The sequence below is a fragment of the Sciurus carolinensis genome, chromosome 12 (genome assembly GCF_902686445.1).
Source record: "Sciurus carolinensis chromosome 12, mSciCar1.2, whole genome shotgun sequence".
In the NCBI taxonomy this organism is placed as follows: domain Eukaryota; kingdom Metazoa; phylum Chordata; class Mammalia; order Rodentia; family Sciuridae; genus Sciurus; species Sciurus carolinensis.
Window position 1 is genome coordinate 95,017,711 of NC_062224.1, and position 19,362 is coordinate 95,037,072.

The 19,362-nt window shown below is 36.2% G+C and overlaps 1 protein-coding gene across 2 annotated transcripts in view; it reads right to left on the minus strand.

Moving 5' to 3' along the window:
- The window catches only part of Rgs18 (regulator of G protein signaling 18), a 33,641-nt gene extending 14,639 nt beyond the window's left edge, over positions 1–19,002 (minus strand). For both annotated transcript variants that reach the window (XM_047521746.1, XM_047521744.1), the window contains exons 1-3: positions 18,670–19,002; positions 18,139–18,240; positions 17,029–17,090 (exon numbers count right to left, since the gene is read on the minus strand). In XM_047521746.1, the coding sequence (XP_047377702.1) occupies positions 17,029–17,090; positions 18,139–18,240; positions 18,670–18,791 (286 nt within the window). In that variant the 5' untranslated portion in view covers positions 18,792–19,002. The remainder of the gene's footprint in view (positions 1–17,028; positions 17,091–18,138; positions 18,241–18,669) is intronic.
- Positions 19,003–19,362: the final 360 nt, after the last annotated feature.

Consider the following 19,362-nt stretch of genomic DNA (forward strand, 5'->3'; position numbering starts at 1 on the left):
TGGGATTGGCCTTAAATTCAGAGCTGCAAGAGAATGGAGATCTTGGTCTAAAACTATAAAGACCTGGATTCTGCCAATGACCTACACAAGCACAAAATAAACAGTCCCTTAGGTCCTCCAGAGAGGAGGGAAACCTGTGGACACCCCAAGTTCATTCTGACAACACCTGTACTGGACTTCTGTTCTACAGAAATGTAAGGTAATAAATTTGTGACTTAATCACTGAAGCTGTGGTGAATTGTTATTGCAGCAACAGGAAACTAAGGGGATCCTCAATTTATGTTTTAAATATTACTTATAGATAGAATTGTCCTCTTCATCATAAATCATTGTTTTTGTTTTTATTTTTAATGCTGTAAGCGATCTTTTCAATAATTGGAGTTCCAGGAATGTAATGTGTAAGACAGGGGTAGTCGGAAAGAGGTAGGAAGACATACAGATATCCTGAAGCGTCAGGGGCGGGCTCTGAGGGTCCCAGAGCCGCACCGTGGCCTGATCTCTAAGATGGCGCCTGGCAGCTTGCCAAACATTGCTGCACTCATATACAAGTTTTAGGAAGTAACTCTGGTTGGCTGTTGTACATGAGGCGATCCTGGTATCTGCCTGGAGACTGTTCCTTGATAGGCTGACTTTCCTGGTAGTCTACTCTCTGATAGGCTGATGTTCTCAATATAAGTCGGAGACTTGTGGAATAAAGCCCTTTTGGTTCCTGTGATCAAGAAAAGCTCACGTGTTGTGATTGCCCACCGCCTGTGGGCGGTGGGCGGTCATAAGTGGTGCCGAAACCCGGGACCTCGAGTTATAAAGAAGAAACTGATCAGGTAAATACAGGGAAAGTAAAGTACAGTCTGGCCAGGTTAAAGTTCGCTGGATAAGCGATGAGTTAAAGTTCGCAGGGTAAGCGACGAGTTAAAGTTTGCTCGATAAGCCACAAGTTAAAGTTTGCTGGATAAGTGACGAGTTAAAGTTCGCTGGATGAGCGACAGAGTTAAAGTTCACGGGAAGCGACAAGTTAAAGTTCGCGGGGAGCAACGGAGTTAAAGTTTGCAGGAAGCAACGGAGTTAAAGTTGGCAGGAAGCAACGGAGTTAAAGTTTGTGGGAAAAGTGACGAGTTAAAGTTCGCAGGAAAAGCGACAAATTAAAGTTCACAGGTAAAGTTCACGGGAAAAGTGAGGAGTTAAAGTTCGTGGGAAGCGACGAGTTAAAGTTCGCAGGATAAGTGACGGAGATTGAGTGTTTGTAAGTGCTTTTGCTTTTGTTTTGCTAGTTAAAGTGCTTTGCATTGTTAGTTTAATAGAGAAATATGGGCACTGAAATGTCACGAATGCGCATGTAAGGTCCCTTAAAGGATTTGCTCCGGGCCAATGGAATTCCTCTTGAAACTAAAACAGCCCGAAACTTTTTACGCACAGTGGAAGATATTGCGCCATGGTTCTTGGACGAGGGATTACTGAATATCCCTCAATGGGAGCTTCTAGGGGAGGATTTGAGAGCGACAGAGAGAGTAAAACCATTACCCCTGGGAACCATGGCCATATGGATGTTAGTTAGAGGGCGTTTAGATACTCCTAATACCAAATGCAGAGAGGCAATAAAACAAGGGGAAGAGGTTTTGGAGGAAATAAAAGAGGAAAGGTCTAAAGCATCAGAAAGGGCGTCAATAAGATCAGAGACAGACAAGGAAAATGAAACTGGGTGTGAGGATAGTTCAGATGAAGAGGAGGATTTACTATATAGAACAAAAAATCTTGCTATTACAGGATCTACTAAATCAAATGTAGCAGTTAAAAGGAGAACTCACAGACTTACGCCGTCTGCTCCCCCACCATATAATTATGAGCATTTAGGGGGACAAAAATGTTATTGTAGCCATCCTAATTCCAATTCAACAGGATGGGACTTCCTACAACAAGATGCAACAGCATTCCCAGTGTTTGAGGATCAAAATAATCAGAGATATCATCAACCTTTAGATTTTAAATTAGTAAAACAATTAAAAGAGGCTGTAATGACCTATGACCCTCACGCAGCCTTTACTTTATCACTTGTAGAATCCATAGGGGGAATGAATCTTACTCCTGATGATTGGGGTAACATGGCACGAGCCATGTTGTCAGGGGGGCAATATCTGGTTTGGAAAACGGCGTGGCAGGAGCATTCCAACGATACTGCACGCCGCAATGCTGCAACAGGAAATCCTCAGTGGAATTTAGAGATGCTTATGGGAATGGGAGTATTCACAGGACAACAGGCTCAAATTGGCTATAATCCTGCAGTGTACATTCAGGTTTCTGCAGCCGCTGTAAAAGCATGGAAAAGTATACAAGGGAGTGGGGACTTGCAAGGTCAACTGTCAAAAGTTATTCAGGGATCAAACGAGCCATACGCTGATTTCGTAGCGAGGTTGATGCAAACAGCAGGCCGCATCTTTGGGGATGTGGATCAAGCTATGCCCTTGGTAAAACAGTTAGCTTATGAACAGGCTAATAAATGGTGTATGGACGCCATTTGTTCCTGGAAAAATAAGGATTTAAGTACATATATCAAAGTGTGTAGAGATATCAATGAGATTGTGATTCAAGGAGAAGTTATGGCAGCAGCCATTGCACAAGGATTACAAGGTCCTATAGGAGGGCCTCCAGGAACTTGTTTTTATTGTAAACAACCTGGACATTTCAAAAAGGACTGTCCACAATTAAGGGACCCTAATCGACCCCCTAGAAGACCTAAGCCTCAACGTTGTCCTAGATGTAGAAAAGGTAATCATTGGGCATCTGAATGTAGATCTATGATAGATATAGATGGAGTTCCTCTGCCCCCTCATGGACAGACAAAAAATGGGAGTTGGGGCCCAGCTCCCCGGGGCCCCTCAAAAGTATATGGGGTGATTCAACAGGTACACAGGACTCACCAACCGTTGACAAGCCAAGGAGAGCCACCACAGGGAGCGCAGGATTGGACCTCTGTGCCACCGCCAGAGCAATACTAACTCCAGAAATGGGAGTCCAACCTATCCCTACAGACCTAAAAGGTCCCTTACCTCCTGATACTGTTGGAATTTTATTAGGTAGGAGCTCTAGTGCACTCAGGGGACTTATAGTTATCCCTGGAGTTATTGACTCTGATTTTACAGGAGAAATTAAGGTTCTTGCACATTCTCCTCAAGGAATTATCTCCATATCACCTGGGGAGCGCATAGCTCAGCTTTTGATTATTCCCAGCCTTCATAATAATTTTCCATCAACCACAGCAACCAGGGGAACTGCAGGTTTGGGATCTTCTGGAGTTGATTTTGCCTGTCTTACCATGGACTTAAAAAATAGGCCAATGCTTAAAATAAAGATTAAAAATAGAGAATTTTCGGGACTCCTAGATACAGGAGCTGATACTAGCATTATTACCCTAAAAGATTGGCCAAAAGAATGGCCTCTACAAGTAACCGAACAAACCCTGAGGGGATTGGGTGTAGCTACTAGCCCACAAAGGAGTAGTTCTGTATTGACATGGGAAAACGATGAGGGCCAACAGGGAACATTTCAACCTTATGTCTTAGACCATTTACCTGTTAATTTATGGGGCAGAGATATTATCATGCAAATGGATTTAGTACTCACTACAGAAGGCCATTATAGCCAAGAGGCTCAAAATCTAATGGTAAAACAAGGTCATAAATGGGACAAGGGGCTTGGCCGCTATGGCCAGGGAAATACCCAGCCAATTAGTGTTAAGGGCAATCAAGGTCGCCAAGGCTTGGGTTTTTCCTTGGGGCCACTGAACAAAAGTATGTAAAAATAACTTGGAAATCCAATGCACCAGTGTGGGTCTCTCAGTGGCCCCTGACATTAGAAAAACTTAAAGCGGCCCAAGAACTGGTACGACAACAATTAGAAGCAAATCATATTAGACCTTCAACTTCTCCTTGGAATACCCCTATTTTTGTCATAAAAAAGAAATCAGGAAAATGGAGGCTCCTTCATGACTTAAGAGCTATTAATGCTACTATGCAGTCTATGGGGCCAACTCAGTTAGGGCTTCCAGTCCTTACTGCTTTACCAAAAGATTGGCCTACAATAATTATAGACATAAAAGACTGTTTTTTCTCTATTCCATTACATCCTTGTGATTGTGAGAGATTTGCTTTCACTCTCCCATCTCTAAATCATCAACAACCTAATCAACGATATGAATGGGTTGTTTTGCCACAAGGTATGACCAATAGCCCCACTATGTGTCAAATTTATGTTGATCAGGCGTTAAAGCCCATTCAACAAAAATACTCCAAACTTATTATCTATCATTTTATGGATGATATATTATTATGCCACTCTGAGGAAGATATTTTAAAGGATATTTATTCTGAATTAATAGAACAACTCAAATTATGGGGACTCATTATAGCCCCTGAAAAGGTTCAAGTTGGTACTACACAAGAATTCTTAGGAGCCCAATTAAACAGGGCTGTAGTAAAGCCACTAAAAACTGTCATCAGGGTAGATCATCTAAAAACATTAAATGATTTTCAAAAGCTACTAGGGGATATAAATTGGATTTGTCCATATTTGAGGCTTTCCACAGGAGAACTACTTCCTCTTTTTAATATCTTACAAGGGGATCCCCATCCCACATCACCCAGATAGCTCACTCCTGAAGCACGTCTGGTTTTGAATATTATACAAAAAAGATTAGATGAGGCTCAAGTAGATCGTATTGATCTCTCTCAGCCATTACAATTCATTGTTATTCCTAACAAGAAACTACCCACTGGAGTCTTTTGGCAAGAGGGTCCCTTGTTTTGGGTCCATCTAGCCTGTTCACCCAATAAAACTCTCTTACCCTACCCTGAAGCAGTAGCTCAAGTAATCCTAAAGGCACTTAAATCATCTATCACAGTGTTTGGAATTCATCCAACTACTATCATTATTCCCTATGATAAGCATCAACTTTCTTGGTTATGTAATTTCATGGATTCTTGGACTGTTGTTAGATGCTCCACTCAAGCTAACTTTGATATTCACTATCCTAAACATCCTTATATACAATTTTGTAGTAATAATTCTGTAATATTCCCAAGAGTTACCAGACAACAACCTATTCCTAAGGCTCCTGTGATTTTCACTGATGGATCCAAAGCAGGGACTGGAGTTATTTGTTATCAAGATAAAGTCCAAACATTCCTTTTCCCTAATTCTTCTGCTCAACAAACAGAACTCTTAACAGTTCTTGAAGTTTTTAAAATGTTCCCTAATATTCCATTCAATGTTTACTCAGATAGTTTATATGTAGTTCAAGCTCTCAGTAACTTAGAATGTGCAGGGCTCATTGCCTCAAACTCTACTATTTTTCATCCTTTACGGACTTTACAACAAATGATTTGGGATCGTTATAATCCTTTCTTTATTGGACATATCAGAGCTCATACCAATTTACCTGGACCTTTAGCCCTAGGGAATAATGTAGCAGACATAGCAACTAAGGATCCCCACATTTTTTCTGCATTTGAGGCAGCAAAAAATTATCATCAACAATTCCATGTTAATTCTACAACATTGAAACTGAAGTTTCCCATTACTAAAGAAACTGCACGTGCTATTGTTAAATCTTGTGGCCAGTGTACAGTCCTCCATCATCCACCTTCTATAGGAGTTAATCCTAAAGGACTGTTACCTAATCATCTATGGCAAATGGATGTTACTCACATTCCTGAATTTGGTAACCTTAAATATGTACATGTATCTGTAGACACATGTTCAGGTATCATCTTTGCGTCGCTACACAGTGGAGAAAAAGTCAAAGATGTCATTTCCCACTGTCTCCAGGCTTTCGCAGCCTGGGGACTTCTAAACAACTTAAAACGGACAATGGCCCTGCTTATACTTCAACCTCTTTTAACCAATTTCTTACTAAATTTGAAATAACTCTAACCACAGGTATACCTTATAACCCACAAGGACAAGGTATTGTTGAACGTGCACATCTCACCCTCAAAAATACTCTTTATAAATAAAAAGGGGGAATAGGGGAGACCTTCAGGTCCCCTAAAGATAAACTTTCTCTTTGCCTCTTTATTTTAAAAAAATTTTAACTCTGGATAATGAGGGTCGCTGTGCCGCTGAGAGACATGGCAATCATAAACAACATGATAGAGCGACGGTAAAATGGAAGGATGTTCTTACAGGACAATGGAACGGCCCAGACCCGGTGCTTTACTGGAGCCGCGGCTCGGTTTGTGTGTTTCCACAGGATAAAACATCGCCTATTTGGGTTCCTGAGCGACTAACTCGACCAGTGCCAACGCTAGCAACAAGTAACTCAGACTCCTGATGACCATGATGCTTGTAGCCTTTCCCCCCTTGAACTAACTTACAACCTCTTTTCAGTCTCTTAGGAGGAACAGTTCAATTATGTACCTTTCCACCTACCCCAGTTTGTGTGTTTCCCCCTTTTATGTTTCTGAACTAACGAAACAACCGCTTCTCTCAATTGTACTTCAGATTTATGCTATCTCTCTCAATGTTGGAATGCTTCTAGGTTCCCGCTGGCAGTCTTAATGTGTGTTCCTACCTTCCTACCAGTCCCAGTCTCTGTTACAGATGCGGAATTGCCAGTGTTACTGTCAAGAAACAGGAGAGAATTTGGCATCACAGCGGCTATGGTCACTGCAATAGTGGTTTCTGCAACAGCAGCACTAGCAACTGCCATACCTACAGCAACAGCAGTCAATCACTTGGCCAAAAATACAGCTGCAGCCTTACAGACTAAAGAGACCCTAAACCAACATCTAACAGCAGGCTTACTCCTTGTAAATCAAAGAATGGACTTACTACAAGAACAAGTGGATATCTTGCAAGAACTTTTGGGACTGGGATGTGTTTATCCTTTAAGAGCAGTGTGTGTCACCCCTATTGCTTATAATAACCTTAGCTCTGTGATTATGTTATCTAAAAATTGGTCATCTACGTTTGATACTCAGAGTCAATGCCACCAGGGTTCAATTACATCGGTATCTGAGATGTTCTCTTTGTTATCTAAAGCCCTGGGATTGACAAAACAGTGGGCTGGAACAGTAGCTGTTCTGATTATTATCTGCTTAGGGATAGCCTATGTTATACACAGCCAAATCAGAGCTCGCCAAGATGCCCGATGTCATCAACGGGCTATAGTACAGACTTTGACAGCCATTGAGACAGGCACATCCCCCCAAGTATGGCTAAGCATGCTGGACCAGTAGTCAAAGACGGGTAAGATCCGTGGAAATGCATACCAACCTAAGACAGGGTTCTGACGCTGGAGGTCAGAATTCCAATGACGGGTAAGGATGTAATTTGCCATGGAAAACCTAAGACAGGCATGGTCCCAAGTCATCTTTTCTTTATTTAAAGAATAAGGGGGAGATGTCAGGGGCGGGCTCTGAGGGTCCCAGAGCCGCACCGTGGCCTGATCTCTAAGATGGCGCCTGGCAGCTTGCCAGACATAGCTGCACTCATATTCAAGTTTTAGGAAGTAACTCTGGTTGGCTGTTGTACATGAGGCGATCCTGGTATCTGCCTGGAGACTGTTCCTTGATAGGCTGACTTTCCTGGTAGTCTACTCTCTGATAGGCTGATGTTCTCAATATAAGTCGGAGACTTGTGGAATAAAGCCCTTTTGGTTCCTGTGATCAAGAAAAGCGCACGTGTTGTGATTGCCCACCGCCTGCAGGCGGTGGGCGGTCATACTGAAGCATTAGAGTGTGGGGTGACTGACCACTCCCACCACAAGAGAGTGGCATTGGGCTTTTCTATCATTCATCTCTTCCACCAGTGTTTTCACTGGGTTAAGTGTGGTTCTGCTATTTCTTTTCCTCAGTAAATTGACCCTGATTATCAGATGTTAGTAATTAGATGTTAGTGAAGAAATTATAGAGATCAGGCTCAGAAAGAATTTGAGAAGGTATCTTAAGATGACAAACAACTGGAAGAACTTGTCTATAGTCGTTAGATACAGGTAAGATGATTTCTACTCAAACACAGCCGTGTTGAGGTGACCTTGTGTTAAGGGGTCGCTGAGTGAGTCAGCAAACCCTGACCACCAAGAATTGAGAGTGTGATCGATGTTAGAGATATTTAACTGCTCTGCTTATTTCTTGGAGCTCAGTTAGTGTATTATTTTCAAGACTTATTTCTCACCCCTAGCAGTGTGCTTTTCTCCCAATATAATAGGGAAATATAAATGGACGACGGAGCATTGTGATACATAGCAGATTTTCTCCAAAGGTTTTCACAGTAAAGTAAATTATCTGTCTCTGGTTTTAACATTTTTAGTCCAAAATAGCTGTCAAAGAGAACAACAGGGAGTCAGACGTGCTGGTTGTTTTGTGGCTTACTAGCACTTAATCATTCACAGAGATTGTTGTTTCTTTAGTGTGTTCTCCTTTGATTTTCCTCCCATAATTCCTTTCACCGCCTGCATCTCGGGGCCTGAACTTATAAAAATGCAGTTTCTATCATTACTATGGTTGAAGAATACGCTCCTTTAATTTTTGAAGACCAAACTGCAATGTCTTCTCAAGACTTCAGGTGAAATTGGAGCGTTGGATTGATGACTTGAAGAAATAGGCTGAATGAGCATTGTTTGGCTATTGATTGGGAACAGCTTGAGGATTCCTTCCTTTTCTATTTATGTAACTTAAAAAAAATTTTTTTTGATGGTCCAGCCTCTGGATTTATTTATTTATTTTTTTGTCTTTGTTTTTTCTGTAATGATCCTGGAAGGAAACAAAGGAGACTGAGGCCAAACATGCTTTTCAACCTCTAAGTTGAAATTGAAGTAGAATTTGAAATGTGGGGCACTTTTAGGTCTGTTAAAGCCAAACCACAACAAAAACAACAATCTACACACCAACTGACTTGAACCAACTTCAGGCAGTTAGCTCCAGTCTCTGGCTAAAACTTAAAAAAAATCTTCCTGAGGAATTTCCCCTTGATGAATATTTGGTGAGAGAAAATAACTGCTCAGCACTCTATTTCCTTCCTCTTTCAGATTTCTAAAGTGAGTTTTCTTTTTCCCCCAAATTGGTATCCATTCTTTATTGGATTGTATTCTAAAAAATGATATTTTCTCAATTTGTGTCTAATAACTATTTTCAGAACTGACTGTTTCTTTATATTTTCTAGAAGAATTCTGAAATGTCTTAGTTGTTATTACAGGGTCAGCATCTTGGCATTCTTTGCTTGGTAGTTGCTATAAAGTAGATTCCGATATAGAATTTCTTGACTCAGTATTAGGAAACACTTGGAGACAAGACCACAAAAGATTATGAGAACATTTTCAGATAACACTAAAAAAACCACAAAGTATTCATATGGAAATGTGTCCCCTGCTGATTTTAAAAAAGCATAACACTGGGGGTTTATAGTTTAACATCTAGCTGCAACTAGATCTGTTGATCAGTTCTTGTCTGGAAAAAAGGAAACTACATATCTTTTTATTTGATTTATGAAAAAAGTACACTGACTTCAGTGTAGGATAAACTTAAAATTTCAATTAATTTTATCCATATGTTATATATAACCATAGATGGAATAGTTTTTCAAGATATTATTTATAAAGTAAGTTAATAAAGAATTGTCCAGATTTCAGAAGAATACAACCATTATTTTTCCTATTAAAAGATCTAAAGTATAATAAAATGACTCCTAATGACATTTAAAAGGAATTCTCCTTATGCCAAACAACTGAAATTGTGACTTACTTATTAAAAATAACTTCCTTTATGCTTTTATTTATGAATAATTTTATAAAATCATTTATGAATCACCTAATGTGAACCTGAGGACTGTGCCATATGTGTGAATAGCATTATATTAATTAAAATTATGATGCCAAGGAACTCATCATTTGCTGAGTTCTTAGTACATTACTGTAGGACTTTTACTGGCACAATTCTATTAACTTTTCACATCAGCCATATGAAGAAGCACTACTATACTCGTTTTTACAAATGTTTAGAGACTTAAGTGTTTTAAATATTCCAGCTCAAGAAAGATAGCAGAGAGGATTGAACCCAAGGTTCTTGCTTAAAATAGTAAGACCCTAACCTCTAAAGTGCAATGCAGACAACAAAGCCTCTACTGTTGAGGAATTAAACAAAACAAAACAAAACAAAACAAAAACCAAAAAACTTAAGGGATAAGATGATCATGTATGAAATAAGGACTGAGGGTATTTGCAAGTGTGACTTATTCTGTTTGGAGCAGCAGAATAAAATCACCTTACATGGAATTCAAGTAGAAGTCTTCCAGAAAACAACATAAACATTATTTTAAATATAGTCCTTCACTAGTTCACAAAGCTGGAGTGTTGACTCTATACCAGCTGCTACTCTCTGGAATATTATGCAAAAGCCCTTTGTTACCATGGTTAGTTTTGCACTTCATACAGACATTCAAAATGAAGTCAAAGTGCTCAAATCAAGAAAAGTGCTGTGTGTGCTATGAAGCCTCTTGATGCATTAACCAACATGAATGGATTTTGTTGGCATAATATGAATATAATGGTGAGGAATAAATACTCATTCAAGAAATGAGTGCATGATGAATGAGAAAGGAGTTAATTTATTTAAAATTTTAAGCAAATTACTTTTTGAAACAGAATATGCAATGTTGTACACAATGATTCTAGCACATTAGTTACTTCCTGTTTCTCTTACTTTGGACAGCTGCACTAAGTCAGGTCACAATGGAACCATTTCTCACGCAGAGGCAGTAACTTACTAAACAGTCCTTCAGAAGGCAGCAGTGGGGAATGCAGCTGCCAAGAGGGCTTGATCGAACCTGGGATTAGAATTCACACTGGAAGAAGCTGGCTCAATGTGTTATACAAATATGAAATGCTTGTAATTGCATGCTTCTAAATTGAAACTCTGGCATCTGTTGGAATATTTTTATGATGCCAAGAAACCAACTGAAAGAAAAAGTCAAGAGACTCTGAAGTTGAAAACCCAAGAGCAGTATAATATCCTAAGCACTAGCCTGCATTGTTTCTCCTTTAACCTTTGACTTCTTAGCTCCAAACTGCCATAGAGTGTGTGGTTTATGTTGTAATAATGATTTGTTTATATGATCCATTTGTAATTTAGGCTGGATTTGATTAGTTTTTATTCTTTAGGTAGATGAACAAACTGCTGTGGGTCAGCTCGAGTGAGAAATTTAGCTTTGTAGAACACTGAACCCCTTATCTTACAGAAAATTGTTAACCAAAAATTGGTAAGAGTAACTTGAAAAGCCACAGGGTAGAAACTTATAAAGAGAAGTACCCATTTCCTTCCTCAGAAGTGAAGTATTGCATTTCCTTACAGGCCTTACTCAAAGCAATAATAAGTTGTTGTTTTTTTTTTTTTTTTTTTTTTTTTTTTTTAGTATAATCAGTTCATATATTTAAATATATATATTTAAATATATCAATATAACGACTTAACTATTCTATTACTATACTTACATATTATGAATTGCCTCAGAAATATAATTGGTAGGTCCAAATATCCAAATAGTCATTAATAAAAAGGAAAAAAAAATGATTGGGGAAAAAAAAAAAAAACAGGCACATAGGGAAAATAAATAGTTATATACTAGTGCAAAGATTTCTTGTTGACAGACTCCTCTCCTGCGTAACAACGCTCTCTCAAATCCTAGATTACCAGCAAGTGAGACAGTTAGAACATTTGTATGTGTACATCAGTCACACTTCCCTATTCTAGGCATGTCCCTACCCAATCCTGCAGAACTTCTTATAAGACTTCCATCAACTAAAATTCAAACTGTGACCCAGTGCCTTCTCCTATGTCCTGTTCTCTGCTTCAATTTCTAATCTGCAATAGGAAGCATAATCTTCCTACTAATATGGAAATAAAACCCAGGGATCTTGGGCTCATCCTATTTCTTTTCTTCCTGTACCTTCATTTTTTCACCCTAAAACATATGTATGTATTCAAACAGTCAGCAAGTTCATCTCTTTTCCTTCTGAAAAGGTCCTTACCTGAGGATAGATTATATATATTTTTAGAGCTTTGTAGGCAGTTCATAGTAATCTATCTTTCTATCCATCAGATTTAATTTTGTAACACAGTCTCCTGAAGTTTGACCCCCAACTTGATTTTCCAATGTTTTTGTTCACTATGCTCTGCGTTAGTGCAAATGAACTTCTTGCTTTTCCAGAATATATCAAGATCTCTTATTTTTCTTACCCTTTTCAGGCTTCCTTCTCTGCTTAGGAATGACCTTTACTTCTGCCTGTTGAATTCTTGAATACATTGATTTAATTCCACTTAATGATTTTTCTAAAGCCTACCAGATAAATTGAAAATTCTACAGCATTTTAAAAACTGTCTCGCCAATTATTCTTCAAGTTATATTTTATTCAGCTGCATCATGTGTTTTTAAAGATGTTTTACATGGAACCATATAAATACATTTATGCAAACAAACATATATGCATAAAATATACATATATAGTATTTCTCTCATTAATTTATTTCATATGTTCACAGTGATAATTTTTATTTTTATAAAGTCAATCAATAAGAAAACCAATGAAGACTAAATTTGAAATTAATGATTAAGAATGGCAGAAAAAGTGATTTGATACTGGTTTTTGATATATTAATACATCTTTATTAAATAACATTTAGAAACTACTGACTTATGCATACATTTTTAAATTATAGGTTTTTATGACTCCTTTTTCAGTTTCAGACAGATTTGCCAGTAAATAAGGATGTGGAAACAACTTATCCTAATAGCTATGTAGAAATGAATGAGGAGCAGAAGTTATTCATGGACTTTATTGTGTTAAAAATTTTTATATAACAAATTTCAGTTCAATTTTAATTTTATTTTGTGTGGTGCTGGAATTGAACCCAGGGGCTAACACATGTCAGGCAAGTGCTCTATCTCCAAGTCACATACCCTGTCCCTTGAGTCCATTTTTTAAAGTAATACAATTATTTTAATATAGATTTAGACTTACAGAAAGTTATAAAGGTAGTACAGTGTTGCCATGTACCCTAAAATTTTCCCATTATTAATCTCTTACATTGAGTTGCAATTAATGATGGTACATGAGTTACAATTAGTGAGTCAATTTTGATATATTAACATTAGCTGAAGTTCATATTGCATTCATATTTCCTTGGGTTTTACTTTTCTCTCTCTCTCTCTCTCTCTCTCTCTCTCTCTCTCTCTCTCTCTCTCTCTCTCTCTCTCTCTGTTTAAATTAAAAGAATACTAAAACTGTGTGAATGACATTTGAAGAGAATAGTAGAATTTTCAAGTCACCTCTATGGATACCTAGATGTCTGTGAAATGCAATAAAGATCAGTGATTTTTCTGTTTTGGTCTCATGGGTCTTGTCTGTCACCCTAAGTAGCGCTTCCTTTTTCAAATTACATTTCTTAATAAAGAATTATTTTGTTTTTAATTCCCTAAATAAATTACACTGTTTAATGCCTCCTGCCTATATTAGCTTTCTGCTTGGATGGTCTCTTTCTCTCTTTGTCCAGCTTGTGAATTTTGATGAATCCTCCAAATCCTAGGCTACGAGTCATCTGTTCTGTGGTTCTGTTCCTAAAGCTGCTGATAATCAGTCTATAAGGTTTTAATTTCAACTGTTTTTATCCAACTAAATACTCAAATTTCCATAGTATTTTGTTTGATGTATAACTTAATTTCCTATTTGACTAAGTTTAATACAAGTTCTGTTTTCTGTAGATATGACATACAGAATTTGAGAAACATATTAAATGGAGGGATAGAATATAAAATTTAATACAGCAAAGTTGTGAAATGTGTATGTGCACACGTATGTACATAAAGAACCTCTCTTTTTTTGTAAAAAAAAATGCATATATATTTCTTCCTATAAAGTCAATAGAAATGAACTAAATTTAACTATTGTTAACAAGAGAATTTTAGGTGATTATTTTAATTTTTATAATTTAATATTATAATTAACATTATAATGAGAAATAGTGATTCAATAAAATAATACTAGTAACAATATTTTGTGAATTCCATATAATTTCTTTAGCACTTTGATCAATGCAGATGTTATTAATGTCTAAATTCTTCAGTGCTGTTTTTTATTCACATCTCCTCCTTTTGGTTTAAACTGGTTATAGGTTATAATTCTTTAATATTTCTATCAGTAGAGAGAAAAAGAATTTCAGGTTTAATTTTATCCATTTGATCTTGACTTCTTGTAAAGAAGAATAATTACAGAATGTCAGGCAAGGATTTTTTTTTTTTTTTTGGTAAGACTAATTACCTTGCTGAATCTTTCTTCACTTTGGATAATAAGAATATGATAGAATTGTTATATAATAATTAAGTTAAAATAATAAATCCAGTTTATATATTACTTCCAATTGAAATTTTAACACTCTAACTTGTGACTATACAGGTGAGAAAATACTGAAAATGGAACAAACTTTTGAAATGTGTTTGTAATTATTATTTTTCATTATAGCAGGGATCATTGACATTTATGTAATGTCTAACATTTATTGGTTTCCTATTCATCATCTCATTTAATCCTGACAGAAATCCATTTCTATTGAAACTAAAAACATTATCTCTATTTACAGTTGGGGAAGCTGAAAGAGTGATTAGGGAGCTTAAATAAGATTATACAATCATTTATGTCACAGAAGAGACCACAAACTCAAATCTCAAAGGAACTCTGAAATAGACTTTTCTTAGAAACGAGTTCAGTTTTATTATGTGAGCATTTAATATTTTTCAGGTTACATGCTGTGTTTGGGAGTCCAATGATGTAAAAAAAATGTTCCTTTTAATAAATAGTCAAATTTAAAAAAATATATTTAACCATTTCACTCCTTTATCTTTTTTCCCTTTCTCTCAGTGGTAAAGAGATGAAAGAGCAGTGATGTACCAAAATATTGGTAGAAAAGAAGATTTAAAAAAATGATTTTGGAAGCATGGTTTATAGAGGAAAGTTTGATACAGGTTGCTATAAGGAACAGATTGAATCTGATGGCAACAGTGGTAGCAAGACAGAGAGGAAGGCACCATTCTTAATAGCCAAGGTATGGAATCAGTGTAGATTTCCATCAAGGGAATAATGCAGAAAGAAACTGTGATACACTAACAAGGTGGAATATTATGCATCAAATAAAACAGAATGTTATTTGCAGCAATATGAATAGAACTGGGAAACATTTGTTAAATAAGTCAGGTACGAAGGCAAGTACTACATGATATAAAAGTTACATAAATTTATTTCATAGATAGAATAGAATAGTGGTTACCAGAGACTGGGAAGGGTAAGACAAAGAGATGTTGGTAATAACTAGAAGAAAGGAATATATGTTTCCAACAGAAAGCAATGATTAATATTGGATATTGTACGTATGCTAGTTACCCTAATGTGATCATTATACATGTATCAAAATAACATACTGTGCTACATAAAACATGTAGACTTATTATGTATCAATTTAAAATAGTAAAAAGAAAAGACAGTGAAGATGGATCAAGTTTGCCATATATTGGGCAAGAATTTGAATAGCTAAGCAATTATAAGAAATGAGTAAAAGTGAGTAATTGAAGAAAGTTGCTTAAGTTACTCTTCCCCAAGTAGGAACTGATACTAACATTAGAGTGAAATAAGGAGGAAGGAGAACCATGTTATATTCTTATAAAGCACAAACTTCTTTTCTTAAACCAATGCTCTCCATTCTCAGTGGCTACATCTTCCCCAACTTAAAGTCTTGATTTCTTCACCTATGTTTTCTTTCTCCGAGCAAATGTTACAAGGCAGAGGCAGATATCTGTTTCATCAAAAGAGGGAAGGTTTTCAGAAATAGTGTGCAGAAATAGAATTCTGATGTTAGTAAATTCAGGGGAAAATGAACAGATCACCATCAGCTAATGACGAGTTGGACTATGAAGGAGGGGAAAAAATACAGAATATGAATGAGGATGAAGTAGGTGTTTCATTAACTGGTTGAATTACAAGTATGCCACTCCTAGCTTCCCTGGCAACAGGACTCACTTCTTCCAGCAAACACCTTAGAATGTGAAAACCACTTGGCACTGCTCTAAGCACTGTTAAAGAAGCTGGCTGGCAGCACCTTGGGATGGACTGGGGAAGACCTGGGAAGTGACTGTGTTTTAGACACAGAATAAGATAAGGAACAGGAAAAATGTGAGATGCAAACAAATGCTGTGGGTTTGAGGAAGTGTAGATATTTGGTAACGATGAAGGGTTGCAGTTTCAGATGACCAGTTCAGTACCGAGAATAATAATCAACCCTGTGGCTTCCCATTGACTACTCAGTACAAATTTTCAGTTTTGCTATTTGAAAGAAATCATGGACTGAATAAGAACAAGTTCGTTTGCTTGCTACCTTATGGAAACTGATTCTAGTGTATCATTCAGGCAGGCTGCCCTCTAACCCTGGCTGTGCTGTTGAGGAGACAAACAGGGACTCCGTCTGGTCCTCATCCTCCACCTCATACACAGAGCTCTGTCTTAAATACAGACCTGATTCTCAACTTTTCTACAGAATTCTGCTTTAAAAATAGATGATCTGATGTGCAGAGCAAAGAATATACAAAATTGTTTAAAGACTTATATTCTTTCGGGTTTCCTGAACATCTGTCAAAAGAACTACTGTTAAGTTTTTTATCATTTAACAATGAAAATAACATGGATAATTTATTAATGATAGATTAAATGAAATCGAAGATCTCCTTCAAAAATCAGCAAATCAAAAAATTTGAAATTGCAAACAATGAAAAGAAATAATTAACATTTCAATAAGTAATTCTTAATAAAATGAGGAAATTTTAAAAAATGGTTTCCATTAGCTGACTATTCTGTTATTTAGTTACTTCTGCTGATCTGAAAATTAGATTACTGTAAATTACCACTTATATAAAATTTTATGACAGCTTGTTTTGTATAATTACATGCATCCACTGTTTAATTTTCCATTAAGGAATAAAGTGTTTGCTGAAGATATCACTAACCTCTATGGGAAAGCAGTTTGTCAAATGATTCACCCCATTTCACTGCTTCTTCAGGGGAGACTCTGTTCAAGAAACAAAATGTTTTATAATGCAGTATGCACAAAGTCTGTTTACGAATCTGTTTGAACATATGCTATATCTCTGCTCTTTTCAGTTATATTTTCACAGGATTTCTCTTTGATTTTTCATATAATGAAAGTTCCATTTACATTAGAAACTTCAAAAACATTCATCAATTCCCTTTCAGAATTTGCCTATGGAGCAGCGGGGTAAAGTGACATTATAGGTTTTCTTTATTTTTTTAAGGAAAAATAATTTTGCTTTATGTTGAAAAGCACGCACGTGTACACACACATACACACACACACACACACACACACACACGAAGAAATGAAGTCGACTATCTTTTTTATTTTTAAATCCATCAAATGGATAAACCTAAGAATATCTTTCAAACTGTTTTTTTTTCATTTTTAATTTTAAGTGAGATTTCCTTGAAGCTTTAACCACAATATGCTGCAAAACTTTTCTTAACAGATACAGGAAGTTTGACTAATAAACATTCAAAAGGGATAAGAAATAAAAGCCATTTTAATAAAAAAAAATTTTAGAGATGCTGATAATATAAAGGGTAGAATATTTTCTTGCATCTTGATTGATCATATTCAAATTTGGAAGAATTTGTATTAAACTAGTATAAAAGATTATTCCACTTTATTTAAAGACATGATAAAAAATTATAAAACATCCCTATGTGTGTATTGTCTGCTGTTATATGTAGAACTTTTTTTAAACTATTGAAAAAAAGAGATAAATAACTCTTTTCTATGACAATATTACATTGTGAAAACAAGTTAATGATGTCATCAGTTTTTAGCAAGTAAAATGTGTCCTTTAAAAATGACAGGTATATAAATTATAAAATCTATTTAATTCAAGCTATTAAAGTAGCTTAATTTTAGAGATATTTCAAATTTCTTAAAATGGCATCTCTAATTTTCCTTACATTACCATGTAATTTCTAGTAAAATAGAAATCCCTAACTTCCTTTCTTAAATCTTTAATTATGTAATCAACAAAATCTCCCTCTAAATAATGAAAGTTATTCACCTTGATTCTTTGGCCAAGACCCCAAATCTACTGGAGCGGGTCTCTTCATGTGAGTCAAGTTTCTGCACAAGAAGACTCAGCCTATTTCTTTTTTCCTTGGCTCTGTAAAAAAGGCAGTAACTTCAGGACAGTTTAGGTGACAGGCAAAATTTCTTCTGCCTACCAACAAATCTAGAATTAGTAAATACCCTCTCACAGTCCCTCCCCCACTACACACAATCAAATATGTTTTTTGGAGGAATTAGTATAGCAGATATTAAATATGTTTCTCCTTTATCTTCAAGACAGAGATTATACTTGAGATTATATTTTGATACAGATTATTCTATTTCTTCTTTGTGGCTAAAATTTCTACACCTTTTAAAGTGAAAACTGTTCAGGTTTAACGGTTGTTTAGTCCTAATAAGAAAATATTTTTCTCCACTTGTGATTGTATAATCAACATATTTTCAACCAGATATTTTACAAATAAATGCTAACAAATATTCATCAGTCACGAGTTTAAAAGTATAAAATTGAAAACAATATTACCTTGTCTTAGCCTCTTTGCTTGCTTCTTCTTTTCCTGGCCCACTGTGCATTAACTTGAAAAAAGCTTTTTCTTTTGATTCACACATATTTAATTGAGAAAACAAGACAAATGGTGTTTCCATTTTCTCTCTAAAAGGAGGAGCTGTCTAATATCTTACATCCTTCTGTAGTTCACTGGTGAATAATAGTCTGTAGTAATGCATGGTAGAATACAAAACTATCTCAACTCTTTCAGCAGTGTTTCCAAAAAAGAAAAGGAAAACAGAAAAAAGGAAAAAGAAAGAAGTTCAGAGCTGTGTTTCTACCTCTGTAAAAATGTAGAATTGAGGAACTGAAGTATAATTCTGTCCTGAGCTGTTTAGGGAAATGATACCACACATTTGCAAAATGACTCTTGGACTCCAAGATAAAGACGGGTATTACCACAGAGTAACTTCTCTTTTGAGTTTGTGAAACCAGAATGATGTTTTAATAGAAACAAATGGAGCTGTCATCTCCCACAGGAATTTTCTAAAGAGTTCTTTAATATGTATTAAAATGTATTGTGGTAAAGTCTAAGAAAAATTTGAAGATCTTTCCCCTCATCTTAAAAATATAATTTTATTTATTTTTATTTCATTGAGTTAATTAAATTACATTTAATTCACATAATCTGTGTGGTGTTAATTATATTTGCTTAACATAGTGCATCAA